Here is a 24,292-nt window from a genome sequence, read left to right on the forward strand (position 1 = left end):
TTAACTGTTCTGAGTTAATGCATAATTTGGTTTACAATTAAAAGGAAAATTATTCCAGGTCCTACTTCCACGTCATATTGTTATTTCAACATTATCATTGACAGTTCAAATGAAAGGTTGCTTCTAGGATCATTTAAATATGCACTTCTTTTTAGATTTTTTTTCTTCCAGGAGATGTTGAAAATGTATCATTACATGCAAAATGAATGGTTTCTGGAGCCCCGCGGGCCGTGGACCCCGGCTTGACCCTCTGCAAATTTTCCTCGGACTTCACAATGTTAATTTCACAGCCCTGTTTCAGGGTGAAGTGTGTCGTCTCCTATCTGTAAATCCCAGCCATCACTTTAGAACGGCAGCTCAGAAGCTTCATTTTTGGACAGAGCAGGTTCATTTCCCTCTGTCAGTCAGTCAGTCAGGATGTTTCTGCTCATTCTAAAATGTGTGTCACACACTGAAAAATGCAGAGAATTGTAGAGTGAGATGTTTTCCAGAAATGCATCTGCTCAGAGTGAGAGGAACAAAATACATCAGCGATCACTAATTATTAGCATATGTGCGGATGTCCTTTAATGGAGGGTTAGGGTTACTGCTATATTCCGCTCCAGAGTGTGAACCGCAGTACTTCATTCAGTATACAGGAGCAGCTTGTCATGCGTGTCGACACTGTTGTCATTTTTCATAAATAAGTCACTTCCCAAACTAGTAAAAAAAAAAAAGACAAAAAGAATAAATCTGCAACTTATAGTCTGGGAAATATTTTAGTCGAAATAGTACTGTTTTCTTGAAGAATGTGACACTATGAAGCTCTTTTAGAGGCTGCCTGATGCATTTTCAATAATTTGCTCAGATAGTCAACTAGTCAATGATTATTTTTGCGATTAGTCGACTAGTCGGATCATACGTAATTTCCTAAATTTAAGGCCTGCAGCATTTTCAGAGAAACGTCAGGGGATGAAGACATGAACATTTCCAAATCAGTGACTATTTCTTAGACTTCATTTACATCAATCATTCAGAAATACAAACTGTGGTACTTTATTGTAAATCTGTGTCAGGTAGGCAGTTCTCAAAAACTAAATGTCCGTGCTGGAAGGAGATAAGTGAGTGAAGCCACCAAGACACAACTCTGGAAGAACTATTGCTTCTGTGAGTGGAGAAACTGGGAATAGTGCAGCATTTTAATTTTTATCTTCATTTTACATATAGTCTCAACATTTTCTGATTTCTGGTTGTTTCTGTTGCATTTCTGAAATTACAGAACTGCTATAAAGAAGAGTATATTTTATTGTTTCAAAACTTTGTGGAGCAAACGCAAACACCAAACTCTTATAAACAAGGGAAAAACACACGGACATGTACAGGCAGAATATTGCAGGCTGATTTGACTCCCCATATTTTTTGTATAAATAAATCAGAATAAAATAAGAGGTAGCTCACTTTAAAATTAATAAAACGTAGCTGCAGCTTAATAACTTTGAAAAATAACAAAAATCAGCAGCTTGTATTTTATTCTGACTCCAGTTCATTTTAGTGTGATGAAGTCATCCTCTTTATTTCCTCCTCATCAGTCACGTTTTGTTGTTAAACACTGCATTAAGCTCAGAATTGAACAAATGAACCAATTGAAAATTGAACCAATCAATGGACAGCAGCGGGTTAGTGCCTCCTTTTAGTAAAGCCCTGGTCCCACCAAATTAATGAAGGATGAATATGAACCAAGTAGCAGGTTTTTTTTTTTTTTTTTTTTTTTTGTACGAGTTCAGTTATTCAACAAGCATGGGAGAGTAGACGCTGTTAGAGGCTGAATATTCGGCTAACGAGGCTCATCTCTGAGCGTGGCACTAATTTCAAGAAGTTCAAAATAAAAGCCCCTTTCACACTGAGCTATCATAGAGTTGCGCCATGTGGCGTCATGACGCCGCCGAGTTTTTGTGTAGCCTATTGCGTCTGTTGCGTGCAGAAGTTGGGGGGGAAGCTTGACTCCAACAGACTGCTTGGACACGCAGATGTAGTTGATACATTTGAAAATGTCAGAATACATTATTTCCAGGAGTTAATGGACTTTATTACTGATTTATCTTTTTTCTCTTCTGGTCTATTGTTTTTCCTGTGCCACTCTGCAGGTGCTCTGATGTGTTTTCCAGTTTATCATTCTTCTTGTGCAGCCCTGCAAGTGTGCGCTCTGATTTCTCTTCTGGTTTATCTTTCTTCTTGTGCAGCGCTGCAGGTGTGCACTCTGATTTCTGGTCTAGTTTATCTTTCTTCCTGTGCACCGCGGAGCTGCAGCTGGTGATTGCGCTCACGCATGTGCGATCCATCAGTGAGTGGACGTGGAGATATCCTCCGTGAGGAGATGTGGAGATGTCCTCTGTAAGGAGTTATATACTGGCTGTGGACATGTCCTCTCAATTTCAATTTATTTTCATTTATATAGCGCCAAATCACAACAGAGTTGCCTCAAGGCGCTTCACACAAGTAAGGTCTAACCTTACTAACCCCCAGAGCAGCAGTGGTAAGTAGAGCCCAACCAATATATATTGGCTGATATATGCCCTTTTCAAAGTACTCACTATCGCTCGAAATTTTGCCAATAGAACACCAATAATTTCTCATAAACAGAACAGTTACTGAAATAATGTTTGTGTCGGCAATGTAAAATGTCCTTGCACCGTTTGTGCAGTAGATGGAGCTCTGACTCCATTCAACTGAGAGCTGCTTACACCCCTGCTTAAATGTGTTCATCACCGTGCCCCGTAGTTTGCTGTCACACTGCACTGGTCGGCTGACAACAGCATACAAGTAAATTTATAAGGATGTTGTTTGTAATAACTTTGCAATTACATTCACCCCACATTTCTCCCGTTTCAGTTCAACTCAGTTTGATTAACTCAGTTCATGTAGTAATGTGTCAAATGTGATTCATTGCGTCGGTCACGCTTTTTATTAAGCCCACGTTGTGTAGACCTTATTTCTAGCATTAAAAACTTTCGTTTACTGCTAAGAGGTTGAAACATTCAGATTCACTGGTCGTCCGTAAGGGTTCTGGGAATTACTGCCATTCGCCATTAACCCTCTGGGGCAGACGCCGTCATATAGGACGACTGGGACTAAGCTTTACTAAATTGTAAATAACTTTTTAATGATATGAGATAGAAACTTTTTTTTTTTTTTTTTTTTTTTTTTTTGCTGGAAAGTCCACAGAGTTAACGTTTCACCACCGGCCATCTTGGTACTCCTCATAGAAGATGTGTGATGACGTGCGCAATGTGAGTGTCCAATCTGAATTGGTTCGCCGTCGCATGGTTTTCCAAAATCCAATCGTAGGACAGATTTACCTCACGTGATATGGCAAAGATTGTTTTCAGGAGTGATATCTTACTAGTAGACCCATTTGAATAGCCCCCTAACTGCTGCAATTGCATTTTTGCATTTTTTGAACTTGAAAATTCTCTGTTATAAATTTAATCAATATGAGGACAAAGCTTCAGCTTTTAGTTCATACCTTTTTTGTTAAGGGTCCAAAAAATAACATTTTTTTCATTTAAAAAAAAAATATCAGCTGATTTATCGGCTATCGGAAAATTGGCCGATTTATCAATTATCAGCATTTTTTTTTCATCCAAATATCGTTATTGGCATCGGTCTCAAAAAATCCATATCGGTCGGGCTCTAGTGGTAAGGAAAAACTCCCTGTGAGGAAGAAACCTCAAGCAGACCAGACTCAAAGGGGTGACCCTCTGCTTGGGCCATGCTACGGACATAAATTACATAACAATTCACAAAACGAATATACAGGAAATGCTGTTGGTGCACTGGACAGGAGGGTCTCCAGCACAAATACCATACCCATCTCTGGATGGAGCTGCACCTTAAACAGAGAGACTAAACAGAATCAGGCATCAGAAAGACAAGAAATACAGTATAATTTATCAACATTAAACAAGAAAAACAGGAAATACTAAGGTGATTGCTGACCACTAGCCCTAAGTTTCACTAAAAGACCCAGAATTTAGGTAACGTTGAGGCCGCTGCACACTCCGTTTTTATAGACGAGTAGCAGAACCTTAAAATCTCGCTCTCGCTGGTGATCTGTCTACAGGAGTTAATGGATTTTATTTAATACAATTGTGAGAGAACTTGAGGATGTGAAAATGCCAGGGAGTTGCAGCCAGGCTGTTATGAGCATTTTTTTTCTTTTAACGTGTGTTCTTTAAGCGGTATAATTTTACTGCATTGTGTAAAAAGTTCAACAACAATCCTGCATGATTCATAGCTTGGCAACAATGGAGCACAGCTGGAATCATAAAATCTGCAAAAAAATTAAACGTTTAATTAATTTTTTTTTATGGTTAAACATGTTTAATTTTTTGCATCACCTTTTGCGTCCCTCAGCGTATTGTGGTGTTAGGCTGCATAATCTCTGCGTTGTTATGACTCCGCATGACGCAACTCTATGTTGGCCCGGTGTGAAAGGGGCTTTAGCAACAACAGCGTGGAGCAGTGTGTGTGCGGTGTACTACGAGGAGACAAACCAGGATTTTAGGAGAATGTTTGTGGAGAGGACGAGGCTGTTAAAAACTCATTATCAGCGTTCAGCGGGTCAGCGTTCATACTTGCAGCTGTGTGTGTTCGCGTTTTAATGTGTGCACACAGTCGCATGTGCTATGCTGCACCAGTTTCAGTGCTATTTTCTGCCTCTGTGGAAGTGCACTCTGTTCTCTACTGCATGGTGTGGTGCGGCTCAAAAACAGAGTCATTTAACATTATTATTATTATTATTTATTTTATTTTTTTATACAGCGAGTGTGCGTTTATTTTAGAGTCACAGCACTTTTCAGCTTTGATCAGACTGATCGATCAGGGCGTTTGATAAGCATGCTGACATGCAGCGAGTGCGCGTTTATTTTAAAGAGTCGCAGCTCTGAATAGAGACACACACACACACACACACACACACACACACACACACACACACACACACACACACACACACACACACACACACACAGAGAGAAGTAACGCTGTGCTGACAGTGACCAGTATGAAGTAGGTGCACAATGAGCATGTAGTGTAAGGGAGGCAACTGTGTAGTCTTTCAGCTTCCAATAGTCGGTAGTTTCCCTCCAACAAATCATAAAAACCGAGACCGTATCGAAGCGCTGTCAAAGCTATTACTTACGCACGTTTTCATTGGTTATTACAAAGCTTATGACCAATCAGTGCAAAGGTTATATACGCGTTTCTCCCGCCCTTTCTTCGATGTTGCGCGCACACACACACACACACACACACACACACACACACACACACACACACACACACACACACACACACACACACACACACACACACACACACACAGTGGATTATGTAAACAGATATTTTGACGTTATTGTATTGTGCTAGAACATTGTAATTATATATACATGTATGTGTGTGTATATTATATACATGTATACATGTGATGACAGTGTTATAGGTGGAGATCACATCGACTACATATAAACCTTATATGGTCTGACAGTTCAATGGACATAGAACACTGGATTATACATGTACATGTATTTGAGGATATACATGTATGTTTGTTGACAAGTGTGCCATGCTGAAAGTGGAGAATGCTGAAAGTCAAACAAGTCTAGTTATGAAAAAATATTTTGGTCACAAAAATACACATGTACAGTAGATGGTCTTAGTAAGGGTTTACAGTTTGAATTATAGATATGAACACCTGGCATTTCTAGTAGTTTTTAATATAATTTTAGTGCAATTTACATGTTTTAAAACAGCAAAAATGCTTTGGCTTCAGACCCCCTGGCCAGGGCTCCGCCCTGGACCCTGGCTTATTTTCCTCTGAAAATCGAATTTGCCAATCTCATCCCTGTATTCTGTTTTTTAATTACATTTCACACAACATCCAAACTTCTTTGGAATTGGGGTTGTATATAAAATATTATTTTGTGTTGGATGAATCATTTTCTCTGCAAATTGGCCATTGAAAACGGCTGTAATCACTTCCTGAATCACAGAGGACCGCTCCAGCTTCAGCCGTTCACGCGCACGCGCCTAACAAGCTGCCGAAAGCATTGTGAGCCGTGTAAAAAGATAATTTTGTCATGTTTACAGTTAACAGTTGTGTGTTCTTTCCTTCTTGTGTGCAGCTGTCAAAGTATGTTTGAGACATTTAACTTCTTGTTCTAATCGTTCAGATGAGCTGCGCTCTGTTGCGATCTGCTGATGTCGCCATTTGCTCTGTTCACTTCTTTACTCCACTTGATTAGCTGCACATCGTGTTGGTGATTAGATCAAGCGACGTAGCATGACATTTATACGTGAAAGATTTTTTTTTTTGAACATTTCAAAATTCTCTGTGCAATAGCACGCACCAGCGCCCCTCTCACGTCCTGTCTGCACCTATTAAAGACGAGTTTACTCTACAGCACAAGACAGGTCGTGCTAGTGCGTGAATCAAAGACATGCTCATGTCAGGGGGCCTTAACAGTGCTATAATGCAATCGCTGTTGTTCTTGATTTAAATTTTTAGATGAGTTTGTTGCAGTATTTCCCGAAGAAAGGGGACCATCTGGCATCATGCATGCAAATGAGCATTAATGGGCCACCTCTTGGACAGTTTTTTTTTTTTTATGGCCAATTATTTAAACCCGTCGCGATCAAACCGCGACTGGTGCTTTGATCATTTCTCCCCGTTTGATCAGTCAGACGGTGGGAACGTCGGATCAGTCAGATGGGGAGACTGATGAAAGCACCGGTGCTTTAAAAGTTTAAAGAGTCACAGCGCTTCATTCATTCACAGCAGCATTTACCATAGCCATCAGTGACTCATCAGCATTCTGGTCACATTGAAAATGATCCATCAAGAATAAAATAAAATAATCTTAAATTACTCTGTTTCTGACCTGCACCACACCATGCAGTACCGACCTGAACCACTCTGTAGAAACAGGGCTGTCGACATATGCTGTGACAGCAGCATTAATTTATTAGACGTACGCCCATGTATGCCAGCGTTTTTAATACGGTTTTGCATATGCAGGCAAAATCATAAAGGTGTGACAGTGCCTTTAGGTCTTTCCCTGAACTTAAATTACTTTGAATACAGAAGCATCATTGTACAATTTTGCTTGGGACTCATGGTGGGAGGTTTGGTGCTGAATATGTCACTCCCTTCCCCCCAATGACAATAAATCTCATCCATCCAGCCATCCAATTACTTAAAATATTTGGGAGAATAGCTGATTATGAAAAATAGATAGATACATTGCTGAAGATGACTCATTATCCACCGTTCTTGTTCATTGCTCTTTTCCCTGTCCTACACAAAATATGCTGGGGGGGGACGACATTATGCTTCTTGTATGGCAGCAAATGTTAGTTCTTTGAAAGTTTACTATAAAGCAGTCAGTGACAAGCATGAAAAACACACCCAGCATACAGTATGTTAAGGGAGTTGTCTGTGATTCGTCATATCAGTCTGTCTGTGCTGTTTCAGTTGAGTAGTTGCGAGCGGACATAGGACTACCCTGGTAATTTCTGCCCTGCTATGCATTTTACATACACTAGTACAATGTCACAGCTTGGAACACCCAGAATTGGAACCACAGTATGCAAACAAATGTCTCAGAAATGTGGGACTGTTTGATAGAGCTAAAACATTTATTTCACTGTTTAGGATTCTGTGCCGTATTTTGATTAATCAATTTTCAGTTTGATTTTGATTTGTTAGTTTGTTCATCTCATTAAAATGTCTGATATCTAATATATCAAAAACTATGGCAAGCTGAAAGAAATTACCATATTGAAATGGCTGTCCATGGGGGAGCTCTCACAGACTGGAGCTAAGTCTAAAAGCATCATGTTCTGCTCTGATGTTCTCCAGAGAGTTCTCTTGTGTAGGTCGATGACCACAAAATCTGCTCTACTGGTGAGTATGGTATAATCAAAATGCATACAGTCGGCCAACTTCATTCTGGTGTACTTTTTAAATACTGTTTTTACTGATCACCTCCTATTATGAATGCTACAGTCCATTTCTGAGCACCCTGAAATACCACACACTATATCTTTAACTAAGTTGTGATCAATGTACAAATGGCTTTTATAACAAAAATTTTTGCACACACCTGTCATTGCAGCTTGACACCAAATACATTGACATTGTGGTGTTCTTGAATCACGACTGGGTCTAAAAATCTATTGGTCTTACATCCTTCATAAATAATTTGAATGGGGAGAATAAATATGACTGTTGTTCTTTGCTTCCTTTTAGTTCCTCTTATTATACTTGTGTTTTTCAGTTATCTCTCTTGCTTACTGGACCTCAGGCAAAGTTACTGAATGAGACATAGTGTTTTTATCAGAGCTGACAAGCTGAGACAGAAACAATCCTGATGGCTGATACAGCAAAAGTTCACTGGGCCAAAGTCATGCTCTAGCAGCTAATTCTACACTTGATTTAACAGGCTGAGTCACTGAACTTCAACCTCAGGGAGTGAAACTGAGCTGGTAGGGTGATGCTGGAGCTTGGGGCTGATATCTACGTATTGCTGCTCAACTGAAGGAGCAAAGTCTGATTGACTCGTTCTCTTGGCATTGATAATGTACAATCCAAGCAGAAATTAACACAGTTTTTTTTTTTTACAAAATTAAACAACTGAATGAACATCCTCTGAGGCCGGTGATTCCATAATTTTTGCCAGGGGTTGTATTATTATTATAGATGTTGGTGGACTGGGTCCCTACGTTTTTTTTTATTCCCCCTCTTTCTCTGCGATTCAGAAGCTACATTTCGGCTGGAGGTTGAACATGCAAGCCTCGTAGTCAGTTTTTTTGAAATTGTTATTTTATTTAAGTTACTGTGTTTGTGAATCGTTGTGTATTGCCCAAAAAAGCGAAACACTCAGTGCGAGTCTGAGGAAAACACAGAAGAACGAGTGGACAGAGAGAGAGCAGCCGGCCGCTGGGTCACTCCCCCCATGTTGAGTGAACCGTATGTTTAAAAAAAAAAAAATAAAAATAGACAAACACACTGCTTCGCTTTACAGCAGTAGCTATCACTGCTGATTTGAGAAACTAGTTATGTTGTTATGCTCTAGTCTTCTTCTGTTTTGTTTTGTTTTTTCCTGGGGACGTTGCAGCACCACACACAGGCCTGGCATATGTACTACAACATTAAACGAAGCTTCGAGGCACCAAAGGAGCCTCGAACATTTTTTGTAATCAAATTATTTGAGCTACTCGACTAATTGTTTCAGCCCGAATTATAACTAAGTTGATTTTATTAATTTTAATTTATGAACTTGTCAATTATTTCTTTTTCATCAGTTTATTTAATGAACATTGCATCCAAAATTATATTGATTGTGATATTATCCCCCGGAAATATTTTAGGGGGTACAGTTGAATTGGCTAGAATATTACCTGCATTGACAAAGTACTCATTGAATTGATCTGCTATAAGTTTATTTTCCTTAATGATTGTGTCAGGAGTTGTATGAAAATAAGATTGATGATTTTTAATACCTTTATTTTTAATGATTTCATTTAAAATCTTTCAAGTTCGTTTAATATTGTTTTTATTTTTGCATCTGCCAACGAGGTAATAAAATTATCAGTGTTTATTTATTTGTCCATCTTTCTGTCTGTCTAGCAGGATTACGTCAAAACTACTGCACGTATTTTGACGGATGCGTATTAGGCCATGGAAGATGCCACTGAATTTTGGCGATGATCTGGTTACGGATTCTAGCTCAAGATTTCACTTTATATCAGCTTTGAATGATTACTTCAAAACTACTTCAGATTCTCACCAAATTTGCACCACAGATAGATATTGGGGCATGGAAGACTCCACTGCATTTTGGAGGTGATCCAGATTCTGGATCAACATTTCCTTTTTTATAGGCTTTGAAGGATAACTGTAATTTCCGGACTACAGAGCGCTCCTGAATATTAGCTGCACCCACAAATTTTAAAAAGAAAAAAGAAATTATACATAAATAATCCGCACTTGTCTATAAGCCGTGAGACTCCACGTTGTAACATGTACAACGTGACATTGTAACATTACACAGAAAGATGTTAAACAGAAAGATTTTTTTAAACTTTTAATTAACTACGTACCGTAAACGCTTTTTTCCCTGAAAGTGACACGTAAATATTGACGCGCATGTCATCCTGTGCATGCACCGGTGAACTGAGTAATTTTAACTTTTTCTTGAGATTTCATCGCGTGAAGCCAAGATCGGATGGAGTTTGTGGTAAATGAGACGTTAATGAAGTGCTGTGACGTTTTCGACTTGTTGCGTCAAGACAGAGAACTGGTGTGGAAGGAGCGGGGAGAAGGCTCTGCTCCGCTAACTGATCTGATAGCGCAACTTTTCTTCACTAAAACAAACACGTAAGATCTTATATTTACACTGTGTGTGAATTTACACACATGAGGAGCGCAGCTTTCAGGAAATCCTCAACCTAAATGTTGTACCAAATTTTATGCAATAAATCTATTCTCCATTCCGTTAGCAGCTACATTCTATTCAAGTGTGCACTGGGACGTTTTCCTCAAAGCTACATAAACGCTGTCAGAAACACTTGGAAATGTTATGATTTCGGTGCGACATCTCCTTTAAAATATAGACGAATGGAAATAATGCACGCCACTATCCAGCAACAAAATCTCAACGAATCAAAGTATGTCTCGGTACCTCAAGAATTTCGATTTTCCCTACATAAATGGGTTTGCATACAGTCAGATTCCTACCAAGTGTTGCGCCAAAACATTGTGAGATGACGCCACAGTATAGCTGTGGTGTTTTGGCAGTATAATGGTGCGGTGCTGTTATTCCATTGTCTGGGGAGAACCCTGATACAGTTTTTAAAAGGACAGTGTTTTCCCTAAGATTACTGTCAATCACTAATTGAATTATGTAATGTCTAAAGCCATCCATGAGTACTGAAAATACTTCTGCATTTTATTTTTTTTTTTAGCTGAATGGCTCTTTTCGCTTGATAAAGGATAACATTAGCAGAGGTTCTGTATTGACAGATGTATTGGATGCTGAATTGCTTATCAACAGATGTCATGAGACATGGGAACAGCCTCTTAAATCTTCTGGTTGTATGATGTGACTGCTTCGGGCATCTCATCCAATTCAAGACCGTTTTTGGCACTTTTTGTAGGGTGGATACACAAGACTCTACTGTGGTATATCAGTGGTGTTTATGTGCAGTGTATCTCATACCGTGAGTTCTTACATACTGCACATGTACATACATGTTTTTTGTAGATTGCTGAAGTCACAAATTCCTGTTTCAACAGATTTGACATTGATGACAGCTTCTTTTTTCCCCTTCTGATCCTGATCGGACTCATTTAATATTGAGTATCTACCAATATGGAGTACCGATAAAATACTTGCAGTAAATGGACAAAATGGACTGCATTTATATAGCACTTTTCCATTTGCATCAGACGCTCAAAGTGCTTTACACATCAATGCCTCACATTCACCCAGATGTGATGCTGCTGCCATGCAAGGCGCCCACTACACACAGGGAGCAATTAGGGGATTAAGGACGTTGTCCAAGGGCTCTTCATGATTTTCCTAAGCGCATTTTCACCTATTGTGCTTGCACAGAGCAGAATGCAAGTACGTTAAAGTGGATCCATTGTCACTTATTTGTCATATTTGTCACTTTAACAGCTCTACCATCCATTAAGAAAAAAAACACCTTCAATCCAAGCTACTTAACCTTTTGACTCGCCCCTCTGGCTGTGTGCCTTTACTGTGTGTCCGTAAACAGGAGGAAACAGAGGACAATGACTCTTTTGTGGAAATTGTGATCGAAGTGGCTTGTTATATTACACATGCCATCCATCAAAAGCAGACTTGGTGCATATTTAAAGCGAAGTGAAATTCTGTATTTGCACTTCTGAGGGCCCTGGGCATTTGCAAAATTCTGCTTGAAGTGGGGATGGGCGTTTGCACAAACTTGGCCAAATATTATGCTTGTCGGATTGCCCATTTCAATAAAATGTCAGATTTCCTCACAAATAAAGAATAAGTCACCTGTCTGTTTTTTCTCCAGCTCTTTTGTCATTTATTAAATGTGTTCCTTGTCAGCTGATGTCTTGGCACAGAAAAAAGTGATGTGCACAGTCTGTTCAATATTAACCACACACAATAATTTACTTCACTGAAACATTTTGCACAGCATTTATATTAAAGCATAAAACTGTAGTACTCATGGAAGCTTTAAATAAGCTCCTACCTGTTTAAATCCAGGCAACGCTGCAGTTAAATGATCCACTGTTTACTGTCCATGATTCCTGCTCGTTGAGATAAAACATCCATAATTTCCCATCAACCGCTCATTGACAACAGTGGAACATCCAGTCTGTTGCTGAATGTCAACACTTAAAATCAGTTTTCTTCTTGTTCGGTCCAGAAATGCTGTGTGTTCTTAATGTGTCCCACTCTTTCACATGTTCAAAACAACAAACAAACGTCCAGACAACAGGGAAGATCTGTACTTTAACTCCCCTCAAAGTTCTGAACACTAGCAAAAGTTTCTGATAAATTTTGCGGACATCAACTGACAAGGAACTCATTTTATTGGGTGAGAAAAAGGATTTTTGTTGGACAAAAATGAACACACATTGATAGTAGCTCCTTCACCATGTAACTGAGGATTGTAAAAGGCTAGCCACTGTACACTGTACAAAGTTAGCCACATTGTCACAGAACACTTCCTGTTCCTGTCAGCCTTTCACTGAAAACAGTGGAATAGCCAATCTGTCGCTGATTGTCAACATGTGAACTCAGTTTTCTCCATGTTCAGTCCAGAAATGCTGCCTGTTGCTCTCTGTCCCACTCTCTCACACTGAAAATGGCAGAAGGAAAGATCTCTGTCATAACTCCCCTGAAAGTTTTGAACATGTACAAAGCTTTCTGACAAACTTTACAGATATCAACTGACAAGAAAGTCATTTTACTGGATAGAAAAAGGACTTTTGTCGGACAAAAACGAACACAAACTGAAAGTAGGTTTTTCACCGTGTGACTGGGGATTGTATGAAGCTAGCCACATTGTCACAGAGCACTTCCTGTTTCTTGCGCAAGAGTCTTTCACAACAATAGCACAGGACAAATCGAAGATGTCATCACAAGTCCGGCACGGAAGAGGAGGAAAAACATTTTTTGCTTTTTTTATGAGATTATTGCATACCTGAATCATGCTCTCTAATCAGGATCTTTATGTGCCACACCTGTGAGGTTTATGGATTATCGCAACAAAGGAAAAGTGCTCACTAACATAAATTTAGACAGATATGTGAACAGTATTTGAGAGAAATAAGTCTTTTGTGTATCTAGAAAATGTTTTAGATCTTTGAGTTCAGCTCATGAAAAATGGGAGCAAAAACTTGTGTTGCATTGATATTTTTGTTCAGTGTATGTAAAATTACCTGGTTGTCATCATTACATATTTCATTTGAAAACTCTGTTGTGTACTGTGGGGCAGCCAGTCTGACATATCCACTTTTCTTCGGGAGCCATACCTTTGTACAATCCCTGGCAATAATTATGGAATCACCGGCCTCGGAGGATGTTCATTCAGTTGTTTAATTTTGTAGAAGAAAAGCAGATCACAGACATGACACAAAACTAAAGTCATTTCAAATGGCAAATTTCTGGCTTTAAGAAACACTATAAGAAATCAAGAAAAAAAAATTGTGGCTGTCAGTAACGGTTACTTTTTTAGACCAAGCAGAGGGAAAAAATATGGACTCACTCAATTCTGAGGAATAAATTATGGAATCACCCTGTAAATTTTCATTCCCAAAACTAACACCTGCATCAAATCAGATCTGCTCATTAGTCTGCATCTAAAAAGGAGTGATCACACCTTGGAGAGCTGTTGCACCAAGTGGACTGACATGAATCATGGCTCCAACACGAGAGATGTCAATTGAAACAAAGGAGAGGATTATCAAACTCTTAAAAGAGTAAATCATCACGCAATGTTGCAAAAGATGTTGGTTGTTCACAGTCAGCTGTGTCTAAACTCTGGACCAAATACAAACAACATGGGAAGGTTGTTAAAGGCAAACATACTGGTAGACCAAGGAAGACATCAAAGCGTCAAGACAGAAAACTTAAAGCAATATGTCTCAAAAATCGAAAATGCACAACAAAACAAATGATGAACGAATGGGAGGAAACTGGAGTCAGTGTCTGTGACCGAACTGTAAGAAACCGCCTAAAGGAAATGGGATTTACATACAGAAAAGCTAAATGAAAGCCATCATTAACACCTAAACAGGAAAAAAAACAAGGTTACAATGGGCTAAGGAAAAGCAATTGTGGACTGTGGATGACTGGATGAAAGTCATATTCAGTGATGAATCTCGAATCTGCATTGGGCAAGGTGATGATGCTGGAATTTTTGTTTGGTGCCGTTCCAATGAGATTTATAAAGATGACTGCCTGAAGAGAACATGTAAATTTCCACAGTCATTGATGATATGGGGCTGCATGTCAGGTAAAGGCACTGGGGAGATGGCTGTCATTACATCATCAATAAATGCACAAGTTTATGTTGATATTTTGGACACTTTTCTTATCCCATCAATTGAAAGGATGTTTGGGGATGATGAAATCATTTTTCAAGATGATAATGCATCTTGCCATAGAGCAAAAACTGTGAAAACATTCCTTGCAAAAAGACACACAGGGTCAATGTCATGGCCTGCAAATAGTCCGGATCTTAATCCAATTGAAAATCTTTGGTGGAAGTTGAAGAAAATGGTCCATGACAAGGCTCCAACCTGCAAAGCTGATCTGGCAACAGCAGTCAGAGAAAGTTGGAGCCAGATTGATGAAGAGTACTGTTTGTCACTCATTAAGGCCATGCCTCAGAGACTGCAAGCTGTTATAAAAGCCAAAGGTGGTGCAACAAAATACTAGTGATGTGTTGGAGCGTTCTTTTGTTTTCATGATTCCATAATTTTTTCCTCAGAATTGAGTGATTCCATATTTTTTTTCCCTCTGCTTGGTCTAAAAAAGTAACTGTTACTGACTGCCACAATTTTTTTTTCCTGATTTCTTATAGTGTTTCTTAAAGCCAGAAAGTTGCCATTTGAAATGACTTTAGTTTCATGTCATGTCTGTGATCTGCTTTTTTCTACAAAATTAAACAACTGAATGAACATCCTCCGAGGCCGGTGATTCCATAATTTTTGCCAGGGGTTGTAATGTGTGCAGAAGGTAGCTTTGCATTGTCTTGTTGGAAAAAACCATGGACGTCCCAGGAGAAGTTCTTGTCTTGAAGACAGCATATGTTCCTCTAAAACTTCATTGTACTCTACTGCATTAGTGCTGTGATCACAGAACTGCAAATTACCTTTGTTGACTTTTAATCACTAGGCCGACAAGATTTTTAACTAGATATATCGGTCTAGCAGGGGAAAATATCAACTAGACATAGGTCAAAAGTTCCTGGTCTGTGTCCTCAAATCACTGGATTTCTTTATCCCTGCGAGATCCAAAATCTGACAGACTTTCTTGAAGTAAAATAAAAATAAAGCCTACCAGCTCTACTGAGGAGAACAAAATACAAAAGGAAAAAAACTGAACAGGACACTCACCCACTTGTAGAATCATTTCCAAGTCAGGCTGCAGCTATAGAATGCTTTTGAAATCCAGTATTCTAACAATTATTTTATCGAGTAATCGGGTAAAAAATACTTTTGCATTTTTAAAAAACATCAATATTCCAGGGCTCGCCGTAAGCAATGGCACATTGTAGCTGCGCCATCACGCAGATTTTCTAATTTAGGGTATCCCTTTCTGTTGTCTTCACAAGTTTTCGATCTTTCCCGGACCGTAAGTGCAGGCGGTTGGTATAATCTAGTCAGTCAGGCTGCAGCTTTTCCACAACAGCCACATTGATAAATCTGCTCTGATAAAATCCAAATAAAGGCAGTTTTTGAATAAACTTGATTGACTTAAAGTGCATGTAGAGAGGAGAGCAGCCAGCGGACCAAACCGTGTCTTTTAAAAATACACAAATACACTGCTTCGCTTTAAACCCTCCTGTTCTGTGCACTGACAACATTTCCTATATATTCGTTTTGTGAATCGGTTTGTAATTTGTGTCGGTAGCATGGCCCAAGCAGCGGGTCACCCCTTTGAGTCTGGTCTGCTTGAGGTTTCTTCCTCAGATGGAGTTTTTCCTTCCTGTCACCTGTGTGCTTGCTCTTGGGGTTGATAAGGCTAGACCTTACTTGTGTGAAGTGCCTTGAGGCAACTTTGTTGTGATTTGGCACTGTCTCATCTTCATCTTCAACTGCTTTTCCGGGTTTGGGTCATGGGGGCAACAGCTCCAGCAAGGGACCCCAGACATCCCTTTCCCGTGCCACATTGACCACCTCTGACTGGGGGATCCCGAGGTGTTCCCAGGCCAGTGTGAAGATATAATCTCTCCACCTTGTCCTGGGTCTTCCCCTGGGTCTCCTCCCAGATGGACATGCCTGGAACACCTCCCTTGGGAGGCGCCCAGGAGGCATCCTTACCAGATGCCCGAACCACCTCAGCTGGCTCCTTTCAACGCAAAGGAGCAGCGACTCTACTCCGAGCCTCCCATGGATGACCGAACTTCTCACCCTATCTCTAAGGGAGACACCAGCCACCCTCCACTACCTCCATTTGGCACTATCTGAATGAAAAATTAAATGAAATGCACAGTAAGTCTATTTCAGATGATCAACGTGGACCCTCTTTCTCTTAAAAGGCTTTATTTTAGTCTGTGTGTCGCGTTGGAAAGTTGTAGCTTCTGGTGCTACATTGATTAGCTCTTACATGGCTTGTGTACATGCTCTAGTCTTCTTTTTTTGGGGACTTTACAGCACCACACACAGGCCTGGCATATGTACTGCAATGTTAAATGGAGCTTCGAACATTTTTTGTAATCGAATTATTCAAGTTACTCGACTAATTGTTTCAGCCCTATTTCCAAGATTAAATATGTAAAGTCCACACCATCAAAGAACATGTCGCGCATGGATCACGCGTAATTGCCAGCTGTAGAATAATGTCCATGTCCACTCCATCAAAGAGATCCCGACTGGCACATCACACATGGATGGGATGCGATTGTCAGCTGGAGAACCATGTCCAGGTCCATGCCATCCTCCTTTGGACAAATGTCCTCCACGGTTCTGTTGTCATTAAGCCCTCCTCTATTCACGGGGGCTGACCATGGCTGCCAGCATCAGATGTTATCTCATTGTGGTTGTGATTCAGAGGAAGAAGAAAAAGGATAATCCCAGCTGGTGTGGACAGATTTGTCCTGCCCACTCCTGCCCACTGACCCTGAGCCACAGCTGCTGGACTCTTGGTCACTTCCAAATGCAGCTCTCTCTCCTCCTCAGCTCTCTCTCTTGTTTGCTCCTCCTCCTCTATCAGATGTAGCAATCATGAATACTTTGATGTTGTTTTGCCAACTGGGATGTTAAATAATGTGTGACATGTCCCTTAACCTTTTCATGATATTCTAATTTTTTGAGATTCACCCCTTCATCCCCCTCTGGTCATATGGTCTGACTAGAGTAGGACCATATGTACTCTGACAATGTTAGTTTTACAGTGGTGATTTTACTGTGTTTTTTTTTTTTCTTTTTTTTCCCAGTTTAGCTTTGCTAAGGGACAATATAACCCATTCAGAAACACTTCTATTATAATTTTTACACTTAAGTTTAGATTGCGATATATACTGTGACAGTGAAGGGATTCAGTTTATACCGTGATATGAATTTTAGGTCATATTGCTCAGCTGTAGTTTGTTGCAGCCTTAGAAGGCACTGTGCAGAGAGACATACCTTTTATAACTGTGGACTCAAATTCCATGGAAATCGACATACAGGTAATCAATCTGTCATTCTACAAACATGGCCTTATTTTTCATGTGGATTACATTACGTTACATTGTTGTATTATGTCATTTCTGTACAGTTGGTAGTGACTATTACTTTTTTCCTGACTACTTCATGTCCACATCTTTGTCTCAGTCTGTTTCTTATGTTCTCCCCCCCTTTTTTTCCTGTCCCTGGGGATCTTTTTCTGTTCTTTTATTCATATTTCTCCTGTTTCTGTTTGCTCCTCCATAAAAATACAGGAACCCAACTACTGCTTTCTACCAAGCTTTCCGGCCAAGCAGATTACGAGGTTCAAAGCCTGTCAACGATAGGTATGACATCGGCTGTGTTTATGTGTACGTGTGTGGCCTGGACAGGCTGTTTAAACCAGGCGCTGATCACTTCAGCCCCTCACACCTTGCATAAAACTAGTCATTTGACTCCAACAGTACCATTTTTCTTAAATAAGGGATCGCCTCTTATTGATAAAATGAAATAGTAAATGGACTGCATTTATATAGTGCATTTCTATCTGCATCAAATGCTCAAAGCGATTTACAATAATGCCTCACATTCACCCCGATGTCAGGGTGCTGCCATACAAGGCGCTCACTACACACCGGGAGCAACTAGGGGATTAAGGGCCTTGCCCAAGGGCCCTTAGTGATTTTCCAGTCAGGCTGAGATTTGAACCAAGGATCCTCTGGTCTCAAGCCCAACGTTTAACCATAGACCATCACCTCCCTAAAATGACAATTTTAGTTCATTTAATAAATACTACTTAAAGACAGGGCTTAGGTTCTCAAGCTCTGGGCAGCAGACCTGGGGTGGGGGCATAAATGTGCGCATTAATTCAGATGAAGGGTAGTGGGGACAGAAAAGATATGCGAGTTTGTGTTATTTCAATTAAATCTATTAAAATGTGCACTTTTTGTAAGTGACTGAAGTTAGGCAAATATTAGTGTTGTTAGAAGTGGGAGCATGAATGTTTTTCACCTTCTAAAGTAGGGATGTCCCAAGCTTATACTCGGTATCGGACCACAATACGGCTATTTTGCGAGAGTCTGTTGGTATCGAATTTGGGAACGGTATCGGGCCGATTCACGTTACCTTTCAGCGTTGTCACACTTTCCGACTGCCTTAAACCGAGACGCAACACAAAAAAAATTGTGCCTGTTTTGTGATAGAGATCTGCCATAACGCCCGTGGAGTTTTTCGATCCAGGAAAACTTCTGTGTGAAGTGTCTGTGCACCACTGCTGCAGAGGGCTGAGTGTTGGGGGTGGGGTTGTTCTGAGCTGAAGTGTGTCTCTCACTCTCCACGTGAGACATGCGATGCAGCCGGTACAGTGATGCCGACAAACAGTTCAGTGAGGCTGCAAAACAGCAGAGTGTTTTCAGCCTCACTGTGCCATCAGCTGGCTGAGCACTCTGAACAGCGTCCGAAAAAACTTCATTAAATAATCCAGTTAATCCAATAATTCTGCGTCCGTAGCTGCTGTAGTTTCAGAAAGTTAAGATTTATTATAGTTGAAAGGCTTCATGTTCTCCAAAAAGTCGAAGGAGGAAAAACAAGTCTGACTGAGTGAGGGGAGGGGCGAGACAGAGCATGGAGGAGGGGGAGCTTCACTCATTTTCACATGAAAACTGTACAAAGCTCTTGCTACAGTTTAAATATATGTTTCAGGAGTCAAGTTTACTGCAAGCACTTTGATTGTTATATATTGAATGTTGAGCTCAGATGTGTCAGACTCAGAAGTTGTTTGTTACAAAAGCCAAGCAGTATTGTTGGTCACTGTGAAGTAATAATGGTTGTGTTTTTAATGCTTTCAAAATAGGTATTGGATCGGTATCGGCAAGACTAATCATTTAAAATATTGGATTGATCTGAAGCCAAAAAAATCTGGATCGGGACATCCCTATTCCAAAGGGGTACAGGAAAGAAAAAGATAAAACTGTTGCGTATCAGTTCATTGTTAAATCCATCTCTATTGACAGTGAATAGAAGATCACCAAGGGCCTAAAATAATTTTACCCCGGCACCACCTATCTGTGTCTTTGAACAAAACACTTCATCTACATTTTCTTAGTCCACCCAGCTATGAATGGTTTTCCGGCCTTGGCTGGGGAACTAACCGGTGTTGTACTGGCAGCCCATCCAAGGGAGTCGTGGACTCTCATCTGCTATGGAATCTGGAGATGAGCATCGGCCTCACAGACCGGGTGGTCCCCCCTAAAAATTGGTCCGCCCTGCCTTCACTGTGCATGCGTCATTTGGGACCACAGCAGCAAGCCTGAGATGGACTGTCGACACCCAAAGCGATCAAATGGATTAATGTGATTATTGTTCATCATATGACGAGGTAAAACCTCTTAAATCATTCTAAAGTCAGTTTTAAGCAGAAAGGAGACAATACTCGGTGAGTAGAGAAGCTTGACTCTTCGACTAGACTGCGTTGTTTGACGCGAGGACGTTTCGCCTCAAATCGCAGAAGCTTCCTCAGCTAAAATTCTTGCTCTGGTAGTCTGACTTCTGTCTTGACGCTTGTAGAGAAGAAGACTCTCTACAAGAGTCAAGACAGAAGTCAGACTACCAGAGAAAGAATTTTAGCTGAGGAAGCTTCTGCGATTTGAAGCGAAACGTCCTTGCATCAAACAACCCAGTCCAGTCGAAGATTCAAGCTTCTCTACTATGGAAACCACCTGGACAACTGAGAGCCTACACAGAAACAATGCTCGGTGACACTTTTAAATGACCGACACACAGTGAACACATCAGTTAGCAGCTCGTGTAGTTGCGGTGCTCTGATCGAAGGAGGAAAAACATGATTTTGTAAAAATCATGATTAAACACAACTCATATTCTTAGTTGTCATAGTTGGAATATGTCTTAATAAGATAATCTGTTAAAACCAAGGTATTGAACTAGTTCAAGGAACAAAACCTGAAAAATATTGATAATGCTCAGAAGAGAGTTATTTGAAATAATGGAAATTGGTGGTGACTTCACTTCCTATCTTGCTGTGGACATCATGCACGTCTTTGAATGGCAGACATAAAATTACCAACAGTATGAGATAAAAGTAAATTGTGATGTTTTCTCCCCGTTTCCAACCACAGGAGGTAAATATTGTGCTTTGTACAACCCCAATTCCAGTGACGTTAGGACATTGCCTTAAATATAAATAAAAACAGAATACAGTGATTTGCAAATACTCTTCAAACTATATTCAATTGAATACACCACAAAGACAAGATATTTAATGTTCAAACTGATGGACTTTTTTGTTTTTGTGCAAATATTTGCTCATTTTGAAATGGATGCCTGCAACACATTTCAAAAAAGCTGGGACGGGGCAACAAAAGATTGGGAAAGTTGATGAATGCTCAAAGAACACCTGTTTGAAACGTTCCACAGGTTAATTGGAAACAGTTTCCTGTCATGATTTGGGTATAAAAGGAGCATCCCCAAAAAGCTCAGCGGTTCACAAGCAAAGATGGGGTGAGGATCACCACTTTTTGAACAAGTGTTTGGAAAAAATAGTCCAACAGTTTAAGAACAATGTTTCTCAATGTTCAGTTGCAAGGAATTTAGGGATTCCATCATCTACAGCACGTGTTACAACAGCGTGGCTTTGTAGTAAAGTGCGGGTACTAGACTGGCCTGCCTGCAGTCCAGACCTGTCGCTGGACTGCAGGCTGAAGTCGTACATCAAGCAAGAATGGGAAAGAATTCCACATACAGAGCTTGAACAATTAGTGTCCTCAGTTCCCAAACGCTTGAGTGTTAAGAAGGAAAGGTGATATAACACACTGTCGTACCACTGTCCCAGCTTGTTTGAAATGTGTTGCAGGCATCCATTTCAAAATGAGCAAATATTTGCACAAAAACAATAAAGTTTATCAGTTTGAACATTAAATATCTTGTGTTTGTGGTGTATTCAATTGAATATAGTTGAGGATTTGCAAATCACTGTATTATGTTTTTATTTACATTTCATACAATGTCCCAACTTCATTGGAATTGGGCTTGTACCTTTATAAATAAAAAATCTAAGAAATGGTTGGCTAGCTCCAGTTAAGCTAAACAGTGTGCCCAGCTTATAGCTTAGCTTGTTAACTACAGCATTAGCAGTAGACTATATCGAAAAGTATGGCCTATACAATAGACATTTTTATAATGTCCGTAAGCTACATAATATGTCACACAGCCTGACATGGAAAATTATTAATTGAGATTTATTTTGGTTCTGACTGGTTTGGAATTTTAAAGTAAAACTCAAGTAAGCAAAATTAAAATACAGATTCTTCTCAGAAGGAACCCTTGAGTTAATTAAGACCAACTTAGGTATAAATTGTTTCATTGCTGATTTCAAGTGAACAAGTGATTTCATTGAACATGGATAGCATGTCAATTTTATGTTTGCTTCCCCCCCACCCCAACCACCCAAGACACACCCCCTTCTGGCAGTAATTTTCATGAATTGTTTTGATTTGAAATACAATTCAGTTCTGCAGTGGATTTTCTCCCTCAATTTATTGGAAAATGGTACTTTAAGACAAGCTGAATGACTTGTCAAGCTTGACATTTCTTAGATGCATGCTGCATGGAGAAAGCATGGCACTTTGGGTGCAGTTTGTGGTTTGGCATTGTTTCAGTATTTTACAGTTTGAGCATCTCTACATTGTATCACGAAGCTCTGCTACATGGATTTGTCTTTTCTTTGATGCGTGCCACAAGATTTTTAGCACTGAATATCAGAACACAGTCATATGACACTGTAATTATTGCACAATAAGTTATGTAAAGACTTAGAGCAGGGGACATATGTTTACATACACCTTTGCTAAAACCATTCAAGCTTAATTTTCCCCACCTAAACATTTTCCATTTCATCTAACGTACTTCAAATGTGTACTTAATTTTGCTACCGTTATAAAAAAAAAAAAAAGAAGAAATTACAACAGTTATTCGACTTTTTATTCACTATATCAGACTGAAGAACCTCGAGTATAGGCTGCTCTGGGACACTGCCAGTGATGACCAAACAATGACCAGCCTGCTGCTCATCTTAGTAGATTTCCAGTTGGTAGACAGTTTACTTACACTATAGTAATTGTTTCTTTCAAATCTCATGGAAAGTTCCAGAAATAATTGGAATTGCCTGTAAACACTTCTGGATTTTTTACTTGAGGTTAACTGTTAACATTGTTTGTATTTAAGGTCTGCCTGAAAATATGTTGTCTTCTATTTCAGTGCAGGAAAAATATTGAAACAAATAAAGCAAAGGCATTCAGAACATAGTTCCACTCACAATTATTCAATCTATTATAAAACACTTATTAATGTATCTCTGTAGTAAACAACCAAGAAGGGTGGGGGGTGGAGACAGGTTTTTAACTTCACCTTTACAGTTGTTGGAAAATGGTTACTGGTACCATAATGCGTATGAACGGTTGTATATTTTGAGCTCAGTTGTGCAAAATTTAGTATAATCATTTAATTTCACTTTTGATTCATTGTACCAAAGCTGGTTTATACCCAGTGAGAACCAGCAGTATTATAGGTCCCTGAAAGCCTGAGGATTATAATACAGAGGCAATTATTTCTATGGTTTATGAGCCAGTTGCATTTGTCTGAACTACTGTGCTCCCAAGTGTAGTCCTGTGCAGTCAGTTAAAGGTCTTGACTTGCTGCCAAGGACATAATGGGTTGCCAGCAAAACACTAGCAAACATCTTGGAAGTAAGTTGCCAGGACATAGAGTATCTCATTCAAACCTTTGAATGCGTTGGGAAGCTTGTCACATCATTAAATAATATGGCACTGTATCAACAAAGAGTTGTAAGATAATTCTAGTTTCAGTTAATGTACAAAGGAATCCTTCAGGGTTCCACATGCAGTGTAATTAGGGCAATGATATATCAGAATTAATTATCCAGGTGCAAGCACAGTGTGAGAATGTATGCTGTGCGCCAAAGGATCCACTCAGCTGTATTTAACTGGGTATATTAATATGTAGAAAGCAAACCTTCTGTCTTACTTGTATGAGAAAATGTTGAATCAGAATTTCAGTCATCAAAAACAATGCTTGAAGGCAAATGCATTCTAGATTTGTCACTGTACCACTGGTGAATTTGTTATTGAAGTAATCAGCAGTCTTAGGCCCCTGTCTTCAATCCACTGCAAAGCTGCACACAGTTCAACGCAGGTATTATTGCTGATTTCCACCAACCAATGTTTTGATCAAACGCCAGCCTCCAGTCTTGTTAAAGGAAGCAAAGGCGTAAGTGGGGAAATCTTGCAGTTCCGTGAAAGGCCGCTTGTGACTGTCTCCAAAAGGGAGTTGCTCTCTATAGAA

At 39.8% G+C, this 24,292-nt stretch overlaps 1 protein-coding gene across 1 annotated transcript in view; it reads left to right on the forward strand.

Moving 5' to 3' along the window:
* The window catches only part of tsc22d2 (TSC22 domain family 2), an 85,812-nt gene that overhangs the window by 11,149 nt on the left and 50,371 nt on the right, over window positions 1–24,292 (forward strand). The window contains exon 2 of the mRNA XM_034179975.1: window positions 18,193–18,264. Coding sequence (XP_034035866.1) covers window positions 18,193–18,264 — 72 coding nt within the window. The remainder of the gene's footprint in view (window positions 1–18,192; window positions 18,265–24,292) is intronic.

This window comes from Thalassophryne amazonica, chromosome 10 (genome assembly GCF_902500255.1).
Source record: "Thalassophryne amazonica chromosome 10, fThaAma1.1, whole genome shotgun sequence".
NCBI lineage: Eukaryota > Metazoa > Chordata > Actinopteri > Batrachoidiformes > Batrachoididae > Thalassophryne > Thalassophryne amazonica.